General features: G+C 41.1%; 1 protein-coding gene across 2 annotated transcripts in view; it reads left to right on the top strand.

Annotated features, from left to right (window-relative positions):
* Positions 1-429: 429 nt before the first annotated feature.
* The window catches only part of LOC131034015 (thylakoid lumenal 29 kDa protein, chloroplastic), a 127,626-nt gene continuing 101,183 nt past the window's right edge, over positions 430-26,872 (top strand). Inside the window, exons 1-2 of one of the 2 annotated variants that reach the window (XM_057965354.2) lie at positions 430-688; positions 5,466-5,564. In XM_057965354.2, coding sequence (XP_057821337.1) covers positions 566-688; positions 5,466-5,564 — 222 coding nt within the window. In that variant the 5' untranslated portion in view covers positions 430-565. Of the gene's footprint in view, positions 689-5,459; positions 5,565-26,872 lie in introns of both variants that reach the window. The other variant, XM_057965353.2, reaches the window with a different exon arrangement.

The raw sequence follows: 26,872 nt of genomic DNA, 5'->3' as shown, positions 1-26,872 counted from the left end.
TATATATACACACATCAAATTTCGGACGTGTCTATTCTGGCTCCAAAACGACAGTATGGATTGACTAACACGTGTGTTAGTTGCACGTTTTGCACCATCGATTTTGCAATTAACGGCTGCGATTGACTAACCTGTCCCTAACACACTATACGAAAAGTCCGTTTTGGAGCCAAAATAGACGCAGCCTCAAATTTCTAGTTAAATATCATTATTTTATTTATCTACTTTCCATATCTATTTTAATACTTTAAGCAATTATTAACACTAACTTTGAATCCTAAAATACTTCTCTAATTATTACTGTTAATTTGTTTAAACTAGGATTTTATGAATGAAACGATTCTATCGGGAAACCTCCATTGCCTGTATGAACTGGACAACGGCAACTGTTTCCTTCAAAATGATTATCCTAATTGTAAAAGCTATATCTAACATGATCCTATAGTGTTAAAACAACGTTCCTTGGCTGAAAACCATTCGGTCGAGCTGGCTGTCTAGTTGGCATGAATGGATAACGTTCAATTTCATTATACACAATCTACTCCGACTGCTATCACAGGGTGGAATGATGGCACTGGCAATGGGAGCTCCCCTTTCTCTGCAAATGCAGCCCTCACCGCTCTCCTCCAAAGTCTTTATTTCAACACCGAATTACTCCCCACTAAGGTTTAATGCCATTACCAATCAAGTAAGTTATTTGAGAATTTTCTTGTCATAATTTAAATGCCCATTTCCATTTTGAAAAAAAAATCTAGTGTTTGCTTGCATAGGAACAAGCCACACTGCGTGTTACTATTTCCTTCCCTCCTAAGAGTCCACATTATATATTTGTTAGTTTTTCTTTTTTCAAAATTATAGAGGGTGAGATGTATTTCATTATCTAGATTACACAATTCTAGTCTTTCAGAGAATGCAGTGTTTCCCTTACTCGAATACTCCATATTACATGTTCGTTATTTTCTTTTAATTATATTTTTAAATGAAATCAAACCATCTATAAAATGTAGGAAGTAGATAAAGTATTACATGGGTTCAGAAAGAAAACATCCGGTCACCACCAAACATGGTCCTAAAAGGGAAACAACTGTTCACAAAATTACAAAATCACAAAACAGTAAAAGATGATAAACAAAACTAAGCAGCTAGTACCATATAGCCTCAGCTAGGAGGGTCCTCATCTTCCAAATCATTCCATCCATTGTCAGGCAAGTTTTTTCCATCATCAAAGGGCTCCCAAATAGTGAGAGCATTGTCTTCATCTTCTTAAGTCTGCAAATTTGGGATTCAGGCTGAGTTTGAGTCTGAGAAATATCTGTTTTCTGTGAAATGGCAAGAGCCAGAGACAGGATTTGTTCAGTCCTCTAGGAGGGGCCAATTCATGCTGTTGAGTAGGTGGTGAACAACCTGTGTGTTGCCCACTTGGCGGTGACCAACCAGAAGGCTGTCTAACTGGCGTTAAGGAAGACTACCTCGTGCCACTCTACGAGCGATGTCAAATAGAGCAAAGTGGCCAAACCACTGGCCTAGATAAGACGATTTGGAATGGGGAGGCAAGAAGGGTGAAGCCTTGGCTACAGTGCAAGGGGTAGTTCCCCAATCGTAGTTTTAAAACTCATCAAGTGCGTGCAGAATCTACAAATACTTGCAGCTGTTTCTAGAAACTGAGTAACTGGCAGACAAACTTACCACTCGCCACAAACAAGATTTTGTGAATTTCTGGTGCAAACTTGCCATGACTACTTGCAAGTACTTGGTGAGTCCTGTGAGGCGAACTTGCTAGCTTCTTAAAAAGAAACTGACAATGGAGAAAAATAGAAAAATGGGCCTTTTAAGCAATTTCACCCATGCCATTTCCTCACACAACCATTGCAAGTTTGTTTGAGTGAATTCAAACAATTTTGAGGAGCATGCTTTTGCAATTTTGGGCTTACAAGGTTAATGTTATTATTTTATTCCCTTCTGTTTTCTTTTCCAAGCATTGTGAAAGATTTGAATTTAATTTCTTTTCAATTATTTAATATTATCGCTTTTGAGATGAACCCTTGCTGGTTCAATTTTTCAAACTGCTGTAATTTAATATTTTTTTCTGTTTTTTTTATTATTAGAGATGGCCTTTCAGAAATAGATAGAAGTTGCAGAAGGAGTTTCTTAATTTTTCAATATATATTGAAAGAATACATGAAATTAATCAGCTGAAACAAAGAATTGGAGAATTTAGAAGCATACCCCTAGGTCCTTAGCCAATTTATTGAAATTAAAAGATTCAAACCAACAACTTACAAAGTTCTGATTTTTATTCTGAAAACATATCAGATCTGCTATTATTTAATAATAAGATGCCCAAACAGTAAGAGGATGGCGCCAATAAATGAGGAAGCTGTGTGTTTGGGAAAAGAGACTTCCAAACCACATAAAATTATCAGCAATAACAACAAAAGAAAACCTACAACAAATCTGTCTTGTAAGAAGCTAAATTTGCCCCAATTTGACTTTTGAATGAAGCCAACCAAGCTGCAACAATTCGATTGATCTTTCACAATCTCAAAGCTACTGAATTCTGAAGAATGCACGTTTTCCAAAACAGGTCCAAACCCTAGCTGCCATAGCCAAGTGCTCAGAAGAAATGTCAAATGCTCAATATCAATGAATGAGGTCTAATTTCATCTTGGCTGCCTAAATACCCAAAAGGTACGATTTTTGGCAATTAGGTTTTTAAAAATTATAACTTGCTTTTAGGGTTCCCAACTTAACCCTAAAAGGGATGCCCAACTTAGGATATATTAAATTCTCACTTAAATAAATTTAAGTGATGCACTTTATGATTTTATTTTAATATTTCATTAAAACATTAATTGCCTGCGAGAACCACTTAAAAATTCATATCTCCCTTATTATTGCTCAGAAACTGAATCCGTCAGAAGTTGGGGCCACAGTTCACCATGCCAGTGAAAATAGGACCATGTGTATTTTTACCATTTTTTTCCTAAAAAATAATCCTCATAAGATGTCAGAAATTGATGAAATGAAGACCAGAACTGAACTCAACACTGAACTAGAACAAATAGATTGACTACCCTTCAAGATATTGCATCATTGACCCCCTTATCCATACCCTGTTAGCCTACAAGGGTCCAAAAATAGGCTAACTCCTCAAACCACTGTCCCTGACTAGGATGGGGACATTACAACTTTTCAATTATGTTAGAAATGCATTTTATATTAATTTTATTTTATGTTTTGGATACAGATTTTTCTTTTTAAAATTTTAAATGCTATTTTTTTCTACTTAAATATGTTGCATTTTTTTTAATATGAATGTTAGGTTAGTGTAATCAACCTTAGCAGGTGGAAGCCTAGTTGTTATTAAAGTTCATAAGTACATTCTTAGAAGCATGGCGCACTAGGACTATCATTGGCAACTTTTGTTGGAAGAAGGTTTCTAGAGGTAGTGATTGCCTCAAACACCATCTCCCACATATTCTTGTTGCAGCATTAGGTCGAGTCCTAATGCCATAGATGAGACACAATGGGAGATCAAGCAACCCTTGTATTGTGGCATCAAAAGAAATTAAAGAGGACGAGTGCAAACACAACTATAGCAACAGCCATTAGTCTCAACTTGCCACAAATTTTTTTTTTTGGATATGATTTAGATTGTGGGCTCTAGTTGTGGTTTATGCATTCATGACATATCCACGTCATCCGGCTTGAGTAGAGCTTAGTCAAAGACTTTGTTAGTACCTCGAAATACACTTGGAGAACAACCTTCACTTCAAGGTATAGCGTGAAATAAGGAAATGCATGAGGAAGCAATTAAGGCTTACAAGTGTTAATCTATAGTACTACAACGACCTTCCTTTCAATGTGGTGAAGTGATCATATTGAAAATATTTGGTTATGACATTGATAGTTGTAGGGAAAGGGTACAAGGTGCCCTCTTCACATAATTTAAGTGGATAGTTGCTCTAGAATGCTATCACAGATACAAAATTAACTTTTAAAGAATATAAGAAGTAGTCGCACAAGTTTGGATGCAACATACTCTTAAATGGGTGGAAAGATGGAAGGAACTAGGAAGTACTTCACCATTAAATTTCTAGTACATGGACATAAATCCTTATGACATGGAAATTGAAACAGAAAGCTGGTAATGATTCACACCAAATTGAAATGGTTTAACATGCATGCACCAAATGGTACCTAAGGACAAGAAATAAACTTCTTTTTCTGTTCCAAATCATGTGTTGCTCATCAGATGGATTATTGAAGTCTAGAGAATTAGAACAAATCCTCCTATGATGAGATGTCTTTGGGAGTCTAGAAGTTTCCTTTAACTTTTGTAATCCTATTGCTTGAAACGACCTCTTCACACTCATGGACAAGAAAATTTTTGGTACCAGGGATTTTGTGTTAGGTAGTGATAAGACTATGCTGAATAAAACGTATGCTAGATATAGGTGGTTTGGACAAAATTGATATTTACCATATAACAGAGATGGCGTAAGAAGTTAGAACCATGGTTTGAGGCCTGCTTTTGACCTGTGAGCAACATTTGGGAAGATCCAGGAGTCAAAGTAATGACAAAATATTGAATAGACCTGAAACTCTATTTCTTGGGCCATGTAAAGGTACGAAGGAAGACATTATGGTCCAACAGCTTGAAATTTCTGTTTTAAAGAGTAAGGATGGCCATGTGGCCATGCAAATACTGATAATTTCAAATAAGATTTTCTGGCAATTCCTCAGGAGTTGCTTCTCAGAAGTAAGAGTGGCCATATAAAAACAGATAAAATCAAATAAGCTTTTTTGGCAATTCCTCAGAAGCTGCTTTCCAGAGGTAAAGAATTCAAATATTAATTTCTTTCCCAACAATTCTAAAGACAATCTAAGGGCAGTGCCCTATCAGGAATGACTTTCTATCTTTGGTTTGTTGTTCTCTGTCTGGTAATTTATCTGAAACAGTATTAGTTACATGCTTGTTGGCTAATGTAGATGACTGAGATTCTCTTTATTTCTAATTTTAAAGATTTCTGATATGATTGTGGTAGTTTTGTATTGAATGGACACATTCACAGAACTCATGATCTAATCTCAATGGCACCATTGTTTCTACAGTTCTATTAACAAAGGAGATGAATACTCTTTATATAAGGAATTAGAGAAGATCATTCCATAACGGAAATGATCCAGAACTAAAGACATAATAGAAAGATTCTAAATACTAATTGACTTACAAAACAGAAAGTTACTAAAAGCTAACTAAATGACTTAAATGACCATTATAAGCTAACTATTACAATATTTCTTTAATAAGCTGCCTCTTCTCAGCTGCTTTGCACCTTATTTCTATATTCATATGAATTTTTCATATTTAATTAAATTTTTTTTTTTATGACGTTTAAATTTATTGAATTGATTTTTCAATTTGTGATGCGTTATTGATAATCTAGTGGCTTCAGTATCAGGATCAAGCTTGTCGCCAAAATGTCAAGGTGTCATTCTCAGAACAAGCAGATTACAGTCGAAGGGACATTGTGTTGGGATCTGGTACTGCAGTAGGATCAGTAAGTAAATTCTAAATCAAACTACACTTAAAAATTAACTTGTGGCACATGATGCTAAGAACTTTTAATTTGTTGCTTGTTATGTTTCTTTGTTTGCCATTAATAGTTGCTTCTAGGAAATGTTTAGTTCTCAATTTAGAGTCTTTATCTATATCTTTAAAACCTCAGGTCGCTCATACCATGAGCAATTGGACTAATAATTATTACTTTCCCGGTCACTAATGTTGCTTGAGAAATATTACATTATGTTAATACAAATATATGCCTAGCATCACAGTGAAGCTTATTACCTTCTGTGCAGTTCAGTCCTTACATTTGTTGACATACTATCATCCAAAACGTCATTTGACTGCACAGTGAAAATCCATAAACGTATATTTGTACAATTACCTCTTGTTGGTACCTTATATGTAAAAGCAGATTGAAATTATTGAAATGAAAGTTAGCTCTGTTTCAGACATCAAATTTAGCATATTTCATGTCTTTTTATATCCCCTTAATTTGTTTATACTATAAAACTTCATATTTTTGTATCGATGCATGCAATCATTCTGTAAGCCTCTATTACTTGAGTCCAGTGTGGCTACCACTCAAAGATAGTTTAGATATGGTAGCATGAAGCAGTGCTATTTGATTTGACTTAAGCCATTCATGCACACATACACGTGGTAGTGTGTGTCTTTTATGAAAATGCTACAACTGGACATACTTCAATAAAGACAGGAAAGAAGAGACATAATTATATAAACATTGTAACTTCTCTGAGCAGAGAGGGAATTTGCTTTCAGCTAGTACCTGGGGCTCTTGACATATTTTATTGTTTGGTTGTTGCATTGCATCTTGTTTTTCCAGTTTTAGTATGTAATCCAATCAAGCTTGGGTGATCAAGTACCTGAATAAAGAGAACCCGAACATAAAGGTCTTTTAGACTTTATTGTTGTCCCCTCTTCTACTTTCTTATTTATTTGGCTAGTCCTATTCTTATATGTGGTTGTCAATAGTCAGTAGTTTCTATTATGAACTTTAAGTAAGAGATACATAGGGCCTCTACGTAGTACAGTTTTTTGCTTTTAAAAAAATTGCATCTTATATTATTCCAAAGAGTAAAATGACGCATCAGCCAATCATTAGATACAAGGAAAAAATCTCCCTATATAGGCAAGAAAAGAAAGTACCCAGGCCTGTATGCCAATGGGGAAAATAGTTTACTTTGCAAACCACTCAAACTCAGCTTGCATAGTAAAAGTCAAATCTTTTCTAATCACTCTTAGCTTCCCCAAATTGAGGGGCAATATCTTCTTGAAAAGTTGCTTTGCATCTTGTTCTCCAAAAAAAGACTGATTGCTGCCCACAGAATTATTTGCCATAGATACTTGCTGCTGTCCTTGACCATCCAAGAATCCCCTAGAAGAGGTCCGTGTTAAGAGAGATCGACAGTAAAATGAAAATGAATTCAGCTTGTAACTGACTCCAATCATCTCTAATGCTGAATCCAGAAGATCTGGTCAGTTATCTCTTCTTTCCCTTATATATTGCACAGTGTGTCCATGATAGCCACCATAACCATGCTTTCGGCAGCTAGGTAATCTCCATCTACTACGTAGAGCTCCCTTACTGGTTACAATAGTAAATATATCACTACAAAGATTGGTTCTCTTTGTGAAATTGAAGAAAGTTTCGAGAAAAGGTTAACTTTTTGCTTCGTCGATAATGTATTGAGTTTTCCAAGAATGTATTAATAAAAGGAAGTAAGAGTGAAGGAAAACCAAATCTGTACAAAATTTTTAGAGGATTATTTTCAATTTGTGGAATTACTTAGTGGCTTTAAATACTAACTTGATCTGAAATTTGAATTAGAAATATGTATAAGGGTATAAGGGCCCAGTATAAGTTGTAATATATCCAACGTGTAGTGTATACCCCCTGAATTTTTCTTGAAATATGTTTGCCCAAACAGAGAATATTTTTTGATAACACAGACTGATTTTATTTGCTGATAAGGTCTGATCAATGTTTTTACATTCATTCATAATGGTATTGACAATGAATTTGGAATATCGACATTTGCCAAAGTTGAAAACATCAACATAAAATGATTCTACATTCAACCAACAATTTAAAGAACATCAACTACCTCAAATACACACTGATATTGGAAGGTTGCAGACATGTAGCAAGACTCAGGATTTGGGAGAGTCAACAACAGCAAATAAGGCCCTTCTTTGATTGAAAAGGTTCCCCAATGGCAACGATAAAGACAACATCCTTTTCAACACAAACCAAGGCTTCAAGGGAATGCTCAGACCTATGCATTAATCAGCTCCAAACCCAAACCAACTCTTCCAGGCGCCAAACATGTGTTGATTAACAAGGTGAAGAAATCTTGCAATATGAACTTAAACTAAGTACGTGCCAATCTGAATCTGAATGATTAAGCCTTAAATAATGTGATTGCAAAATCAAAGAAAGAAAGAGAGAACCATAACACAGTTAACACCAGAGATATGTGGAGAACCTCTAAGGGAAAAATCTCCACCGCAGAAAGAGAGGCAAGTATATTACTAATCCAAAGAGAGATTACAACAACAATACACTTCTCTGAAGAACTTTGTAGAATCTGGCAGCACCCCATTACTCGCACAACTGAACAAAACTTGATACAAACCACTAGTTCAAGGCCCTAATTTATAGAAAATTTTGGGAGTGAATACCACTATGGTATCACATTACAAAGGCAGTAAAACCATCTAAAAAATCCCCACCTACCTTCTTGGAATCATGCATGTACCCAAAATAGCCACTTATAGATGCTCTTACAGTTGTCATAAGATATAGTAGTCTTGTATCATAAATGCAATCATAGTGATTCATTATAACCTATGACATCTGTCATAACTATCATACATGCACTTACAACTCCTTACACGCCTCTAACAACCTAAAATGGAAAATTCCAAAGGGAATGCCTAGCTATTTTGTCCTTTTCCTAAAGTCGAAATGGTAACTGTAACTTCGTGTCTTTACATGAGCTCTTTTACAGTTTTACCATTATTGATTAAATGGTTTCACCTCTTATGGGTAAATTAAAAATGACATTAGGGGAACAAATAATTAAAGGATTTACAAGGTTGATGGCAGCTAAACCCTTACATTCTCACACTTGATATCATACATTGTAAATTCACCCATAGAGATACATAAACATAAAATTAAGTATAGTGATCAAGGCATATGGCCATCTTGCACCAAAAGATCTTATTCATGGTTATTGGCTTCATAAGAGAATCTACAACATTATCTCAAGTATCAACTTTTTCAATCAAGAACCATCCATTCTCAACCATTTCTTGAACAAAGTGATATTGAACATCAACATGCTTAGTGTGAGCATGATACATAGGATTTATGGCAAAACATATGGCACTTTGACTATCACATCCAATCCTCACTATCTTGCAAACAAAACCAATACCATTACCAAGTCTTTGTAACCAAGCCACCTCCTTAAAGGCATGTGTAGCAGCAATATACTTTGCTTCAATTGTCGACAATGCAATTGTAGGTTGTCTCTTACTCATCCAACTCATTGCTCCTCCAAACAAAGTAAACACATAGCTACTAATGGACCTTTGACTATCCAAGTCACTTGCCCAATCTGCATCAACAAAACCTTCTATGTCTAATGACTTATCCACATCATCAGTACTATGATAAATTGAATGGTAACTAGAAGTACCTCGCAAGTACTTAAACCTGCTTAGAACTCCCGCTCCTTGGGCTATATTGGGCTAATATAAACCTTTGCATACATTAAACTACCAATGACACTAGTATAAGGAACATTAGACATCTCCTCAATATCATCATTAGAATTAGGACACATGTCTAAACTCAACTTAGTAACAATTGGAAATGAAATATTTATTGGTTTACAGTCCTGCATTTTAAACCTTCGTAAAATGGTATCAACATACTTACTTTGACCTAACCAAAACTTTTTGCGAACCCAATCCTTTCTGGTCTCCATCCCAAGAATATATTTAGCAGCACCCAAGTCCTTCATATCAAATTTGCTAGAAAGATGAGTTTGGAGCTCCTTAATCATCGCCTTGTTGTTACCAATAAACAACATGTCATCAACATACAAGACAATAATCAGTATTTGATCATAAATAACCTTAATATAGACACAGTGATCCTCTTCGCTTCTAACATAACCCAAATTTAATGCAAAGGCATCAAACTTCTGGTACAACAACTTGCGTGACTTTCAGACCATGCAATGACCATTTTAACTAGCAAACCAATTGTTCTTTTCCTTTCACAACAAATCCGTTAGACTATCACATTAAATATCTTCTTCAAAATCCCCATGCAAGAAAATAGTTTAAACATCCATTTTCTCTATCTCAAAATCACAAAGCAACAACAATAGATAATAAGAGTCTAATAGAGGTTAAGTTAGCAACAAGATAGAAAATTTTACCAAAATCAACTCCCTTTCTTTGGGAGTAGCCCTTGGCCACCATTTTGGCATTGTACGTTCTAACAAACCGTCTACACCAAACTTCTTAAATACCCACTTGCATCCAATGGGCTTCCTTTGGGCAAACTAACAAGATCCCAAGTGTCACACCTATCCAAGTTCATCTCTCCTCTTGCATGGCTTGCATCCAAGACTCACTTTCCTCGGAAAAGAGAGCCTTCCTAAAAGATCTAGGTTCATCATCAGTTCTCAATAAAGAAAATTTACAACAAAAATCTAATGGACTATGCCTGTCAATTGGATTCTGTGGCCCTGTGGACATCCTCAAGATAGGAGTAACAGGCTCTACTTGTTCTTCTTCCTTTGTGCGTTCATCTTGCACATCATCCGAACTCTCTGAACTTTTTTCTTCTTCTTAATCTTTTGATCCATCTAATTGCTTTTCCACATGTGCATCTTCTTGCTTCTCAATCTTAGTTTTGAAGTGTACTATCTTTGCCTTTTCCTTTGGTTGTTTTTCACCCGAGTAATCTCTAAATTCCCTGAAAATCATATCCGTAGAAAATATCATTTTATGTGTTAGAGGATTCCAAAGCTTATAACCTTTTACATTCTCACCATAACCCACAAAGATGCATTTATGATATTTTGGATCTAATTTATATTCCTTCTCTTGAGGCACATGAATATAAGCCTCACAACCCCTTAAATGTGAAACTGAACGCTTTTTACCCCTCAATACTTCATAAGGAGTTTTATCAATAAGAGCTGAACAAGGAGACCTATTAATTAAATAACAAGCAACACCAATAGATTTTGCCCAAAAGCATTTATCTAACTTAACACTACTTAACATGCTCCTAGCTCTTTCGATTAATGGACAGTTCGTTCTTTTTGTTATCCCATTTTGTTGGGGAGTGTAAGGTGTAGTCTTTTGCCTAACAATAAATTCCTTTGAGCAATATTCACCCTCTTTGTCAGATCTCAATACTTTCATCTTCTAATTTGATTGCTTTTCAACTAAGGCCTTAAAGTCCTTAAACTTAGTGAAAACTTCAGGTTTTGAATGCATAAAATAAATCCAATTATATCTTGAGACATCATCAATGAAGGAAACATAATTTTGAGATCCTTAAAATTGACTTACAAATGAAGGAAAGGTTCACATGGAAAGGACTTAAAAATGAGGTCCTTAAGTATGTTCGAGAGTGTCTCATGCAGAGAAATGAGAATCGCCTAAAATCGCCGAGTTTGGGTGATTTCCGAGTTGAGTCATGTTGGCTGAGTCCAGTGGACTCGGACTTGGACTCGGCCGAGTCTGGGGTCCAAACTAGCCTGGACTTGGCCAAACTCGCTAGACTCAGCCAGACTCGACTAGACATAGACTGGGGTCCAAAATCTTTAAAAATCTCTAAATTTCTTGAGTTTTTCACTTTGCTGAGTCCAATCGAGTCTGCGCCGAGTTTCGACTCCGAGTCCCGAGATGAGTAGGCATCGCCGAGTTGGGTCCGAGTCCCAAGTCCCGTTTCTTTGGTCTAATGTTCTATTAGAACAATAATGAACATACTTATCTAGATGGTTTGGTATAACCCCTACCCATTTCGAATGAGAAGTGGAAATGCATCTCCATGGACTTCATCACTGGGCTACCTAGGGTACAAGGTAAGGACTGCATATATGTTGTTGTGGACAGATTAATTTCATTTCTTTGCCATTTCTACAACATACACAATGGTAAGGTAGCTGATTTGTTCTTCAGGGAGATTTGTAGACTTCATGGGATGCCCAAGAGTATGGTCAATGATAGGGACAACAAATTCCTAAGCCTCTTTTGGCAGGAACTTTTCAGGTTGAGTAGGACTGAGCTCATTCCCAGCACTAGCTACCATCCATAGATGGGCAGATAGAGATAGTGAATAAATGGGTGGAAGGGTATCTCAAAAATTACATCTCAGGGCAGCAGAGAGCATGGGTGAAATGCTTGCACCTTGGTGAGTATTGTTATAATTCTATGTATCACATGTTTATTATGATGTTACCATTCATTGCATTGTACGAATACGAAGCTCCTAATTACATTGATTTTCTCTTTGGGGATAGTAGAGTGTGTTTTCCCCGTAGGGTGTCAGGTTAAGACATTGCATAAATGACAGAAGTACACAGAATATATGGAACTCACAAGTGTTCTATTGATTCATGGTAAGCCAGTACATACAATGATAGCAATATGTTCGACTACAATAGCCTGTCCAAAGACTAGAAACAGATACAATATAAAGGAGTTTGGTCAGTTACCCGGTACCAACTGCCGACAATCGACGGGTTAATTGCCGACGCTAACACAATTTACCTTAATGCTTAATTACCCGACAACATCATCCCCCCCAAAAAGAAAAGTCGTCTCCGGGCGACAGACAACCAAAATGGGAATGATGTACAAGCAAAATTGAAACCCCAAAACAACAAATCACTGGGATTGGGGTAGAGATACTGTCCTTGATGGTCCCGTGGATGAGGAAGAGGCCAACTGCTCCCGGAGCTGCAACACCTGCTCTGTGCGGTGGCGAAGATCCCTCTCAGCCAGCAGCTGGCGCTCCCGAGACCGTTGCACTCTGAATACGGCCTCCATCAGCTCGGTATGCTTCTTATCCAGCTCTGCCCTCGTACTACTTAGACTGGACTCCAACAAAGCCCTATCTGCCACCCGTGCGGCTGAGGTTACTGCTAACTCGGCGCGGACACGAGCCAACTCCTCCTCCATACTCCCTATCCGGGCTTTTTGCTGAGCCAACTCCAACTCCAGTGTCTCCCTAGTGATATCTACCTCCTGCTGAGCATGATGATGTGCCAAATGACTATCCCGTATGGCCTGCTTGATCCTCCTGAGTAGGCTCTGCACCTAACTCTCTCCAGTCTGTCTAGGGTGCTGCCACTCCTCCAACATCATAGGAAGATCCACGCGAGGCCATCCTCTGTCAACAAAGCACCGCTGAAACGCCTCAGCAACTCCTCCATTAGCAAATGCTAGGAGACCCTCCAACGCTGGCTGCCCTAGGGTCCCTTCCTCCGTCAAGGCCAAAAGTTTGCGTGCCTCACTCTCTACTACTGCCAAAAACTAAGTCAAGGCAGTGGGCCGGTTCTCTGTAGAACCAGGCATCGAAATGTCTACCTGTGGCACCGTATCCTCCACACCACCCAAGTGCTGGAGTAGGTCCGCAGGTTCCCCCTGTGCACGCATCTCATGAGGAGAGTCACTTCCCTCTAAATCAACCACCTCCTGATGGTGAGGTTTGGCAGGCAGGGGTCCTACTGGGGCTCTCGATGGCGCTGAGTACTACTCCAACCATGAGTCTATATCTTCTCCCTCAACGTCACCCCTGTCTAACCTGATCTCTCCACCTCCACCCTCCATCGGCTGTACCACTGGCTCTGTTCGAATAAGGGCTGTGTCCCTCGGCTGAACTACACTGCTGCTAGGGACCTATGAAATCTGCTCGAGGGAGGGACGAGGATGCAGCTGGCCAAACCCCGACACAGGGATTGCTGATATGGCTCCCACTGTCATTCTTGCTGCCAGTAATGGTGTCACGGTCCCATCTGTAGTCAACACAGCGGGTGCATATACTAGCCTCCCTGTCTGAACACCTATAGGTCAGACCACTCTTCCTCTTGGCAGTCCCCGTGTCCCCTTCGGTATCTGGCCGAGGGCAATTGTACCACCTACGCCTTCTTTCGTACCCAACTTTGGATACGGTACCTCCATGTGTGAGAGGCGAAATCCGGTATCACCACCCGAACATCGAGAAGATGTCTCCTTCGACTCCGCCCCTGAACTACTCTCGGTGGCCGAATCCGACTCGCTAGCAGAGACTACTTGAATCTGGGGCTTCCGCTTCCTGCTGGATGGTGCATCCCCTATGTGTGTATCCAAATGAGTCTAGTAAAAAATGGAGGGCGCGGTAGGGTCAATGCTGTCCCGCAACTGCCACCCTCGCCTTTCTTCCGGCACCTGTATACGAACTGCGTTCAGGAATAACCCAATGGCGTGGTGGGGCATATAGAATGCCTTGTGCTTTAGTGTGAGGAACTCATGAATGCAGTCTGATAACACAGTAGCCCAGTTGTACACCATCCCATTTCGGAGCCCGTTCATCAATGCAATCATCGGCACGGCTGTGTCGGAGGCCCTACTCGCTCCTGTGAGACGACTCTTCATCAAGTCGAGCAAGCACTGCCATGCCCCAGGTACTATGTAAGATTTTTTCAGTCCTCGCCCATTGGGTGCCGTAATCCTGTCCCACTCTGCTCTGGTCAGGTTATCCCGACATATTTTCTGTAGCAGCTGATTTTTCCTCTTGGCAGACATCTTCATCGCATGCTTGTCCACCTTCTTCCCTTCGTCAGGAATGCCAAAAACCCTGGCAAAGTCATCCGGAGCAAAAGACACGGTGACATCTGTGTGCTGGTACTTGAACGAGGAGGTGCGCAACTCATCATTGTACGATTTTATCAGCATGCGCAGGCAAGGCTCAAAATCCTGAATGGCGAATATCGGCATCTGAATGAACCAATGCACCCGTGCCCTTCCTAACTGTGTTTTCACCAAAATGTCATCTGGAGTCTGCGCCTCCAACCACCATTGCCTGCACACATTGCCATTCAACCCCTCGAAAGTGATTGTGTCCGCTGTGACTTTCGGATGCCTTTCTTTCTTGCCTGTATCTGGTACAACAACCTTCCCTTTATCCATAGGACAGTCTGTAGACGGTTTCCTGGTTGTCTTCTCTGAATCCTGTAGTCTCCTCCAATCCAGTTTTTTCAACTGCCTGGTGCTAGACGCCATCAAATGATTTTTTTTTTTTTCTACCAAACTTATAACTTTCCTCTCCTAGGCACCTTCACATGTTCTTTCTTCCGATTGCGATCTCTTATTCCCCTTGTCTCAATGGTACTTGCTGCAATCCCCTTGCGTCCGTACAACTTGGCCCTGTGTGCCTTGTATGCTTCAACTTTTAGTCTGCTTCTGTGGTCAGTATCACCAGTATTTTACTTCTCGGAAAATTTGTTTTCCTTTGGTACCCCTGAATCCGTACGGACTTTTTCTTGACTCTGGCAGCCCCTTGGTTTGTACGGAATTTGTCACGCCAAATCTGGTTACTGGCGAAGGTCGTACAAACTTTGCATCTGAATTCCGTATGGAATTTCGGTTCTCCACTTTCCGTACAGAAATCTTTGGCACTGTCGCCAAAAAATTCTGTATGGTCTTGTTCCTCTCCTTGCCACTTTAATTTCGTGCGGACTTTTCCCTTCATTGTTTTTGATTTTTGTACGGAAGGTTTGTCTCCCCGTTGTACCAGATTCCGTACGGAATTCGCTTTTCCTTGATATGTATGGGCCTCTGCCTATAAAACGTATGGATTCTTTCCTTTGTTGGCACTCCTTCTCGTACTGTAATTTCCGTACGAATTTTTCTTCTGAGATCCGTGGAGTGTTATTTATTGACCGTACGGTATTTCTTTTACTTGTGGAATCCATATGGATCTCTGTCTTTCAGTTTCGTACGGACTTACTATGAACGAGTCCCCCTTAATTCTTCGGCACTTAAAAAAAACCCTTAAAAAACATTCTTTTAAATTTTTCCAACTTGTAAAATTTCCTTTTTTTTTTTTTAAAATTTATTGTTTCTTACTTGTGCTGCTGGCTGGGTCCTTCTCGCTCATGGTACACCTTCAATTTAGAGCCATTCACTGTGTCCTGCAGCTCCTGTCCGTCTAGTGTCCATAGCTTGATCGCCCCGTTCGCGCCGATCTCGCGAACTTTGAAAGGGCCCAGCCACTTTACCTTGGATTTTCCGGGCTTGATCTCGTTGCGCCCATTAAACTTTAATACAAGTTGCCTTGGGGTAAACTGCATTCTTTGCAAATGCTTGTCGTGCCAACTCTTCCGCCTTTGCTGTGCCGTCTCTGTCGCCCACTGAGCCATCATCCGTCGCTTGTCCAATTTGTTCAAAGTGTACAGTCTCTCTCTCAGGCTTTCCATGTCGCCAAGTCAATTATCGATGGCGATTTGGAGACTTGGCACCATGAATTCAATTGGCACCACGGCTTCTTGTCCATACATTAGCTGGAAGGGAGTCTGTCCTGTAGTTACCTTATAAGTCGTTTGGTATGCCCAAAGTACCGACGGTAGGCGCTCCTCCCAATCATCCTTCTCCACTCCGCAAGACTTATAAATCACCGACACGATTAATTTATTGGTCGCCTCGGCCTGCCCGTTCGCCTGCGGATAGTAGGGGCTTGATAAGGAGTGGAAGATTTTGAACTCCGTTGTTAGCAACCGGATTATATGATTTACAAAATGTCCTCCTCTGTCACTCGTCAGTTGGATTGGAATCCCATACCGCGTAATGATTTGTTCATAGATAAATTTTGCTGTATTGACTGCTGAGTTGTCCGGCAAAGCCCGTGCCTCGACCCACTTGGTCAAGTATTCTGTCGCCATTACAATGTATCTGCACCGTCGGGCTCTACTTGGTTTTAATGGTCTGATGAAACCCAATCCCCATCTCTCAAACAGTTCCTGGGCATTCGATGGGTCGAGGGGCATAAAATCCCTCTTCAATGGCCGTCCGACCTGTTGGCATGTATCACAGCTCGTCACCCACTCTCTGGCATCATTATGTAGTGTCGGCCACCACAGTCCTGCCAACAAAACTTTCCTGGCCGTGGTGTCGGGCCCCATGTGTCCACCTGCCGGCCCTTCATGTGCTTCCCTTAGGACACCCTGAATTTCCTCTTCCAGGACGCATCGCCGTAGGACCTGGTCGGGTCCCATTTTGTACAAGAGGCCATTAATGAGTTGGAATGTTCTGCTCCTCAATACCAGTTTCCTTCTTTCTCCTGGTGGCATCTCCCTCGGAAACCGTGATGTCGACAAGTATTCCCCCACGCTTGTGTACTAGGCGGGGAGAACGGCGATGCAAAATAAGTGAGCGTCTGGAAAATCTTCATTCACTCCTTCGGCTGGTTCTCCTGATTGGATTCTCGATAGCTAGTTAGCTATCACATGGCTCTTCCCGGGTCTTACAATAATGTTGAATGTAAACTCCTGAAGCAGTAGCAGCCATTGGCTGATTCGTCCTTGGATAATTGGCTTGTTTACTAGGTACATCAACGCCTGGTGGTCCACATAAAATGTGAACGGGGTGGCTAGTAAGTAATGTCGAAATTTCTGGACGGAGTACACCATCCCAAGGGCTTCCCTCTCTGTGGTGCTATAATTTTTCTCTGCCTTTGACAAGAGTCTGCTTGCAAAGTAGACCGGGTGATCTTGCCCATGATCACCAACCTGTGCCAGTGTGGCCCCTATGGCGAAATTGGATGCGTCAACGTGTACGTGGAACTCTTTGTCCCAGTCAGGATATGTCAGGATTGGCGCACCCACCAACCGTGACTTCAGTTCTTGGAAGGCCTCTTCTTAAGCCGTCCCCCATGCGTACCATTCACCTCTCCTCGTCAACTTGTCCAGAGGGCAGGATACTTGAGCAAATTTTTTGATAAACCGCCTGTAATACCCTATGTGTCCTAGGAAGGATTTGACTCCCGTGACATCTCCCGGTCCCTCCATTTCCACTATCACCCGAATCTTGTCTAGGTCAGTCTTGAGTCCAGCCTTACACACTATGTGTCCTAACAGCTTCCCTTGAGGCACCATGAATCTGCATTTTTTGGGATTGAGTGCTAGGCAGGCTCGCCTACATCTCTCCATGCATTCGCCAAGTGCGGCCAGATGTGCATCCTGGTTACTATAGATGGACCAGTCGTCAAGGAACGCCCTGAAGTTCCCTACTGACATCTTGTCAAATATGTGAAGCATTATCTATTGAAATGTTGCTGGCGCGTTGCATAACCCGAACGACATTCGGTTATATGTGTACACGCCATCTTCCACTATGAAGGGCGTTTTTAATTTGTCCTCTTCGGCAATGGATATCTGGTTATACCCAGAAAATCCATCCATAAATGAATAAATTTCATGATCGCCCACTTCCTCCAAGATGCTATCCGTAAATGGTATTGGAAATGGGTCCTTTATGGTGACCGCGTTAAGGCATCTAAAATCCACGTAGATTCGGATCTGGTTTGCCTCCTTTTTAAGGGATATCACTATGGGCGATACCCACTCGCTGGTCTGCACTTCGAAAATAATCCCGGCTTCGAGCATACACTCGATTTCATCATTCACTCTCGCAGCATAGTTTTTATTCATTCTGTACGGCCTCTTTCGTATAGGTACGGCCCCAGGTACGAGTGAAATTTGGTGTACGCACAGTTTTGGCGGTACCCCTTTGAGGTCCTTGTATGTCCAGGCGAATACATCCTTGTATTCCATGAATATTTTAAACGCTATGGCTTTCAGGACTAGATTCCAGTCGTCGCCAACTAGGATGTTCCTTGGCTCTGCTTCCGTGCCGAGGTTTGTAGGTTTTACGGACTCTTCGTACCGGATTGGTTTTGTCATGTCAAACCTATGTGCTGGTGTCTCGTTGATAGGAGCATCCCCTTCCGTGTATTCCCCATACGCTGGCGGAAATTCATTTTTGTCTGGCTCCTCGTCAACCTCCAACATGTTGCACCCATACAGCAGCTCATAGTCTTCCATTTGCCAATGGAAGAGCCCATTAAGGGAATCGGTCTCATCTTCCGAACATCCTTGGACTCCCAGGATGCCTTCCTCATCCGGTTCCCTTCCGTACTTTCCTTCGTCAACTCCGCCCTCGCTGTCCGATTCCGATTCTGACGCAAGTTCTTCACTCACGAGTTGTGTTTTCCGGTCGATAATAAATTTTCGCCCGACTTTCTCCATGGACAGCGTGTTATGCTTCCAGTTGTGATTCGCTCTAGCCGCCACCAACCACCCTCTGCCAAGAATGGTGTCGTATCCTTTCTTGGCGAGCGGAATCACCACGAAGTCGAGGACAAATGGTTGTGTCCCGATGGTCACTTGTTGTGCCTTGAGCGTTCCAAGAGGTTTGATACCATGTTGATCCACTCCCAGTAAGTTGAAGGTTGACGGCCATAGTGTCGGCTTGCCAAGCTTCTTCCAAGTTTCTTCCGGAAGCACATTCACTCCCGACCCAACATCGACAATGGTGTCAGTCAAAATGGTGCCAAGTATTCCCATTTCTACCACCGCCGGGTGCCGACCACTGTATAGTGTCAGCACCAATGGGTTTGTTGGTGTTCCGCCAGGAACATCCGTATTCCGGGTCACTCGACTCTGTGGGGTTACTTGCACCGTGCGTAGGAGTGCCATATGTAATTGCGGCATCGTTTCCAGGAGGTCCTTCATCTTCACAGGTACTTCAATCTGCAACATTTGATTTAGGATATTTTCCTCAGCCTCAAAGCGGGAAGTACTTGCCGCTTCCTGAGTGTTCCCTTGTGTCAACATTTCCTTTGCCTCCAGCGCCCACTGCTTCTCTGTGCGGGGGTCCGGGTATGTGGCCTTCTTTGCTTGTGACCGTGTGATTGCCAATACCTGTTCCTCCGTCTTGTCAATGTTGAGCAGGTTCACTCCTGACTTTGGGCAAGTTCCATCATCGTGGTCTCCAGGCCCACACCATCTGCATAGTTTTTGTGGGGTTTCTTCTGAGGTGCATTCTCTGGCAAAGTGGCCCCATTGATTGCAGGCTTGGCACTGGATCATTGGTCGTCCCTTCGCATCATATTGGATCCGGCCCCTATTATTATTGTTATTATTGGTCTTCCCCCCTCGCCGGTTGTTCCGGTATCCGCCAGATGATGCATTATTGTTGGCGGTTTGCAAAGTTCCGGCGGCCGGCTGCTCTTGCGTGAAGAGAACTTGTTGGCTCCTAGTTTTCATATTGTAGGGACATTCCTTTGTCAAATGTTCGGCAATCTGACAAATGTCGCAGAAAGACTTCTTGGGGCAGGACCCCTTGGTGTGTCCGTCACTCCTACAGTCTGTATACCACACGTCGTTTTCTTCAGTTTTACTTGTACTCCCCTTCATGGCTTTGAATTCTTTCAGCATTCTTCCATGTCCTTTTGGAGCGCGTGCACCTTTTTGCTCGATTCGCCACTACTGCTGCTTTCCCCGTCAGAGTCTTCATCATCGTCAGATGAGTATTTATTACTTTTCTTCTTCTTTGACGTTTTGTGTTCGCTCTCGAGGTCCATCGCCCTATTATAGGCGTTGTCATATGACGTCGGGGGTACAATTATCATCTTCTTCCGTAGGGAGGATTTCAACCCTTCAACGAACCATCGTTTCTTCAACCCATCTGCGGGTTGGCTTTCCATCTGTAGTTCTTTCAGCCTCCGGCTATATGCCCGTACTGTCTCCTTGGGACCTTGTTTGGTACTGTATATCTCGGCTACGATTTCATTGTCATCATGGAGCAACCGAAACTCCTTGAATTCCTTCTGTAGATTGGCCCATGTGGCCACTTTTTGCTTGTAAACATCGGAGTACCAATCTATGGCAACTTTGCGTAATGTGGCTGGGAACTGCTGTACCCACTCATCCTAGTCCGTCACTCCGTTGGCGGACCAAATAGTTTCACATGTACGGCTGTGCTGTATGGGGTCTTCCTTGCCGTCCCCTGTGAACTTTGGCAATTTCTGTTTACTTGCCATCCCACCGCTGGGTCTTGCTCCTCTGATGCCTTGTGTGCTTGTACCTGGTGATCCTCTGCCTCCACCTCTTGCACCGAACCCTCCACTCGTGGGTCCTCCGGAGAAGGTTGGTGACCCCGAACCGAACAAATTGCCTCCCGTATGATACCCTTGTGTTCCCTCGGCACCTTCGGTCGTACCGTCACCTTTGGTTGTCTCCCTCCGGTTGGTTGTCTCCCTCTGGTTGTCCTCCGAAATGGACAAGTTCTTTAGTAGGTCTCTGGTAGCGTCAATCAGGTTTAGATTTCGCCTTGTTTGTTCCACCAACTCTTCGCGATTTCTTATCCTATGGTGGTATTCTGGCGAACTGTAGAGTTCTCCTTCGGCACCCTCTGTGACTTTTTCTAGGTTCCCTTCGAACAACCCTACAACAGTGTAGAGAGTGTAATTCTCTCCGTCTATCTCTGCCTCCGCAACCTCCGTGACACTTTCTGGGTTCCCTTCGAGCAACCCCTCGGTCGGTCGTCCATCGGCAAGCTGCCTTAGCCTACGCCTTCATTCTATCTGTTGTCTGAGATTCAATGCTTTGTGTGCCACTTCCCATTCGTCACTTTGTATCTTTTTATTTTTGTCTTTATTTAGTATATTGGGCATAAATCACTTCCGTACACAGCAAGCACATACCATGTACACAACCAAACAAAAAAAATCTTTTATTACTTCATCCCTCGTACATAATGTATGTCACTGACATACTCATTACAATAGGGGTGTTCTTATTTATTCTCGCTGACCGTCAGAGTTCATGTATTGCGCTCCTCTTCTTGGCGCTCCCTAAATTCTCGTAGAATTTACTGCCGTCGGTTCTCTCGGTAGATGTCTTCCCTTCGGTTCTGGAGAGCCAAAAATCCTTGTGCCAAAAGGTTAGGCAGTTGGCTCATCAACCGATTCACAGCGGGGCTTACTCCGAGCGAACTCCACACAACATCTTCTGGGACATCTTCGGCGGTGGCTTCCCTCCGTACGTGTGTTTCGATTGCCGCTTGTAGGATGCTGGAGAAATCCTTCGTGAGTGTCTTTTCCCCCTCGAACAATTTGTCGGGTTCTCTGTCAGGGTCACACGTTCCTTCTGGTAATGGTTGTCCCATTATCCATGTGCCATGTAGTACGTCCTTTTCCCGTTGCTCCCAAGTTTTTACTTAGGCAACAGCGCCAAATGTTTTCCCCGTAGGGTGTCAGGTTAAGACATTGCATAAATGACAGAAGTACACAGAATATATGGAACTCACAAGTGTTATATTGATTCATGGTAAGCCAGTACATACAATGATAGCAATATGTTCGACTACAATAGCTTGTCCAAAGACTAGAAACAGATACAATATAAAGGAGTTTGGTCAGTTACCTGGTACCAACTGCCGACAACTGATGGGTTAACTGCTGACGCTAACACAATTTACCTTAATGCTTAATTACCCGACAACAGAGTGCCTAAGGCAAGGGATTTGCTATAGGAAAGTCATGACATCATGAAATTATCAAAGGAAAACTTGCAACAGGCTCATAATCAATAGAAGTTGTATGCTGATCAGCATTATACAGAGTGCAGCTTTGAGGTGGGTGACATGGTTTATTTGAGGCTTCAGCCATACAGAAAGTCCACTCTCAAGAAGAGTGGATCAAAAAAAATCAAGCCCCAATTCTATGGTTCTTTTAGAGTTTAAAAGGATTAGAGAAGTAGCTTATGAGCTAGAGCTATCAGCTAGTAGCAGAGTTCATAGTGTGTTACATGTGTCTAGGATAAAAAGGCACTTGGGAATATGTGGTTCCTTCATTAGAGTTGCCACCATTAGATGACGAGGGGAAGTTGATTTTGATTCCTGAGGCTATTATTGACTACAGGGAGTGTACTTTGTGGAAAAGGATTAGCAAAGAATACTTGGTCAAGTGGAAGAAATTGTCAATGGAGGATGCAACGTGGGAAAGTGAACATTTTTGCAGCATTCGGAGTTGCAATTGCTTGGGTACAAGCAATTTTAGGATTGTAATATCCCCTTCCTAAGCATTGCCAGTATGTTGACCATTAGCCTATTCAATGGGTTTTTGTAGGCTAATGAGTTAGGGTTAGGGAACTCATTGGGGTTTGGTAACCGTTCGGTAAAGCTGATCCAGCGATAACAGATGTTGCATTGAGATCAGTTGGTTAAGAATTGAATAATGACTATTTTTGGAGGGGTTTTAGACAATTTGTTTGTTCTGACTATCTTTAGTAAGTCATTGTTTGGACACCAACTTGGTCAGTTGGTAGTGTTACTATTTTGGGTAAGTTGGTAAATGCATTTGATGATATTATTTTGGTGGTTAATGTGGTCCAAAGGTACTATTTTAAATAATGTTAAAAATTATTGAAGTTAAATTAAATATTTAACAACGTTATTTAATAAAGTGACTTTATATGGGCACCTAGGGAGTTATAAGGTGTTATTTTAAAATATTAAATAAAGTGGATACTTAAAATGGGGGCCAACTTTGGAGACATAAGGAGAAAATAAAATAAAATTAGAAGTTGTAAAACCTTGAAAAGGGTGTGGGTTTTGGAGGATTATATATTGGCATTCTTGAGCTTATTTTCATTGTGCATGATTTGATATTTGATAACGAAACTCTGCTGGATTGAACTTGTTCATCCTTGGTCTTTGTTAGGACAAAACTTTCACAGAGAACATCTTCTTCGTTGGTGAAAGATCCAACTTGGAAAAATGATTGGTGGTTTCAATCAGAGATCACATCTGAGCTTCTTTGATAGAGATTTCAGCTTGCATCTTCAGTTTGGATTTGAGGAAATTAGTGAAAAGGGTAGATTGATTGAGATAAGGAGGGCAGATTTGGGTGATTATTTGGCATATCTTTCATCCTATTTACTAGTTGTACCTATTCCCTTGCTAGTCATACAAGCGGGGTGAGAGGCGTGGGAGTTTTTTGAGGGCCTAGGGTTTTGCAGGACTTATTGCTGGTTGAGGGTTGCCTGGGCTTGAGGAATAAGAGATTGTAGTCGACATAAAATGCCTATTGTTATGTTTGATAATATTTGTCATCTGCCAATGTATTAGTTGTTTGTATTAAGTGGGTTGTCACTCTTGAGTAGTTAATGTGTCGGTTGGTTGACAATTGTGTTCCTCTCGACAACCGTTGGGTGTAATGTCCCCTTCTTAGTGATGTGCATTCAGTGGTCCATTGGCCTATTCCGAAGACCCGTAGGGTATTTGGAAAGGAGAATTAGGTTTCCAACTTCTATGGAGTTCTGCTCGAGCTTCTTAGGGTCTGTCAGGAGGGAATTCTCCAGTTCTTCTTATGGTTTCCTTCTGGGGTTTCCATGAACTCCAGGGTGGCATAACATGCATTTGATCCTTTGGTGAGGTGAGAACTTACTATTTTTAGTAAGTTAGGGTTTGGCTGTTTGGATGATGCAGTTCTACTGAGCTTTCCAAGCTCTTTCTCTGGGTGCGAAGATCATGTTTTTCGAAGCAGTATTTCTTGACTTACTATTTTTAGTAAGTGGCTGTGTTGAGCATTTCTATTTTTAGCAATCTCGGACAGGGTCCTGATTCAACACAGTTCAGTGGTCTTCATCGCACAACTTCATCCTTAATTTTGGTGTTGATCAGTATTGGAGTTATAAGTTATTTAATTAAATATTATTTCCTTCCTAAGGTTTAATATTTATTATTTTTATTACTGATTATTGGTATGGTGGGCGACTTAAGGGGAAATATTTATCTGTCATCTATAGTGTTATTTTTTCCTAAGTCATTGGCATCAAAAAGGAAACATATTTCATGTGCTAACTTCATTTTTATGTTGCAAGTCTTCACCAAGGAAAAATATCGAATTTCTTGCCTAAGAAGGGGACGCCAAACACATGAGGCGAGTTGGAATGAAATGTAATTTGTTTTTGGGGGGAATTTCGGTGAACTTGAATTTGAATTTGGAGAGGGAAGTGTTATAAATAAGAGCCTTGGGCTCTCATTTGGATCTTATGAAATTGCATTGTTATGCTGTCGGTTTGGCTATTGAAATCTGAGCTTCGAAGTGTGGCTTCCTAGCTAAGTCTCATTTTTGTACTTGGGAGATAGTACCTAGCTGTGTTTCTTGTATTTCCAAAGCTGTTAGAGAGTGTTTTGCAGATTGTGGAGTGATTTTGTCAGCTTTTGGAGTGTTTTCTTGCTGCTGGTCGCGGAGTTGCTGAAACTAAATTTCATTCACACCTCCTGGCCGAGTGAACCAATCATTCTGGGTATTGGATCTATCAAATCATGGTACAAAGGCGATATTGTCAACAAATTTATAGCTGCTGGTTTGGAGAGATGAAATTTTAAGAGCAAATCGTACCACCTAGTTGGCTGTACCATTCCAGAGGTGCATTGGGATGCGTGCTTCTGTTTGGGAGGCGTCTAGATTGCAGTTCTGGTGTTCTAGAATCATCGTCTAGGTTATATCTTCCATTTGCTGTTGATTTGGTGTGTTTCAGTCTTCGTTTGAGTGAGTTATGATCATTTTGGTGTTGCCGGTTGAGAATAGTTATGTGTGTATTGACTTTAGATTTTCAGTTCAGCAGTAGTGGCTTATTTGAGTTATTTTGATAGTTGTTATTTGCTGTAATCTGTATTGGATATCATCTCTAACTAATCTTCTCCTTCTATCTTGTAAGGTTAAGTAGTAGTACTACTAACCATTTCTGGAGTGTTGCTTGCCCACTGCATAAGTGGAAGAGGCTGGCTTAGCCGCCTTCTTGCTCTGTAATTCAGTTGTGAAGTTCTGTCCTCCCACTGAGTAAGTGGTTGAGTGATTTTATGTTTGTAATGGTCCTCCCACTGAATAAGCGATCGAGTTGAGCTTTTGATGTGATTCAATCCTCCCGCTGAAACATTGCAGTTGAGTGATTTGTGTCTTGGTGTGTTGTTCTCTTGGCTGGTTTACCGCCAAGTTTCTTGTTTACCTGCTGGATAAGCGGAAGGGGCTGGCTTGCTGCCCATTATTGTATTCATCTTTCAATTGGTTTATGGTGCTAACGATCCTCGAAACATCGTATGCTCTCACCCTCCCAAATTGGGCTCTCGGTGAACAAAAGGTGGAAGGGTTTCTTTCAGTTACTCTGGATTATTTCTCTAACCTTAACGGGTTACTGTGTTTGCTTTGTAAATCTTATTGCAAAATCAGAAAAAAAAAATTATTGGGGGTGTTACATTGGGTCCTTTAAATATGTTGTGTACCACCAAGGAAGGTAGTATGGTATAGTCAGATTAATTATAATCCTTGGTTGACCATCTCTGGTCTTCTTCTCTATAATAATTTCATGTGTGAATAAAGATATATTTTACTATTGTGTTTGGTAAGCATTGTATTGTATATTATTATTTCCTATATTTTTGATTTATCAGATATTAGCCGACGGGTTGAAGAAGAGGTGGTTCATTAAGGGATTGATCCCCTCGTTGCGCAAGAAGATGAAAGTAGTGCCTCTATCCTTGTACGTCGATGCTTACAATTGGGTGATGGACATCTAGAGTGAAAACAAAACACGCTCTCGAGGGAAGAGGAAGACCGATGATGACGAGAGCACCAAAGGTAGCAATGATGAAGAATCCAAAACGATTCAAGTTCTTCGACGAGATATGTTGAGAATAATGAAAGAATTGAAGGCCGAGAAAGGACCCAATAAAGAAAGTAACGAAGTATGGTGTATTGAGTGCAAAATTGAGGGGCACACAAAAGGTAATTGTCCTAAAAAGATGTTTTGTGAGATTCGCCAGTTGATGGGCCATTCAATAAAGGAGTGACCATACAATTTGAAGATGAGAAGTACACAAGTACTCTTCACACAAAGGGTCCACTTCATCGAAACCACAAGATGCATCGCTAGGCAGTTATCAAAACCAATGAGCGCGAAATCAAATACAGAAAATAATAATATACACGACAACACTTACTAGACACAACAATAAAATATATCTTTATTCACACATGAAATTATTACAGAGAAGAAGACCAGAGATGGTCGGCCAAGGATTACAATTAATCTGACTATACCATACTACCTTCCTTGGCGGTAGACAATATATTTAAAGGACCCAACGGTTGCCAAGAGGAACACAACCGTCAACCAACTAACACATTAACTACCC

This window comes from Cryptomeria japonica, chromosome 2 (assembly GCF_030272615.1).
Source record: "Cryptomeria japonica chromosome 2, Sugi_1.0, whole genome shotgun sequence".
Taxonomy (NCBI): domain Eukaryota; kingdom Viridiplantae; phylum Streptophyta; class Pinopsida; order Cupressales; family Cupressaceae; genus Cryptomeria; species Cryptomeria japonica.
The sequence above is the reverse complement of the archived record's forward strand: the minus strand, read 5'-3'. Positions and strand labels throughout refer to the sequence as shown.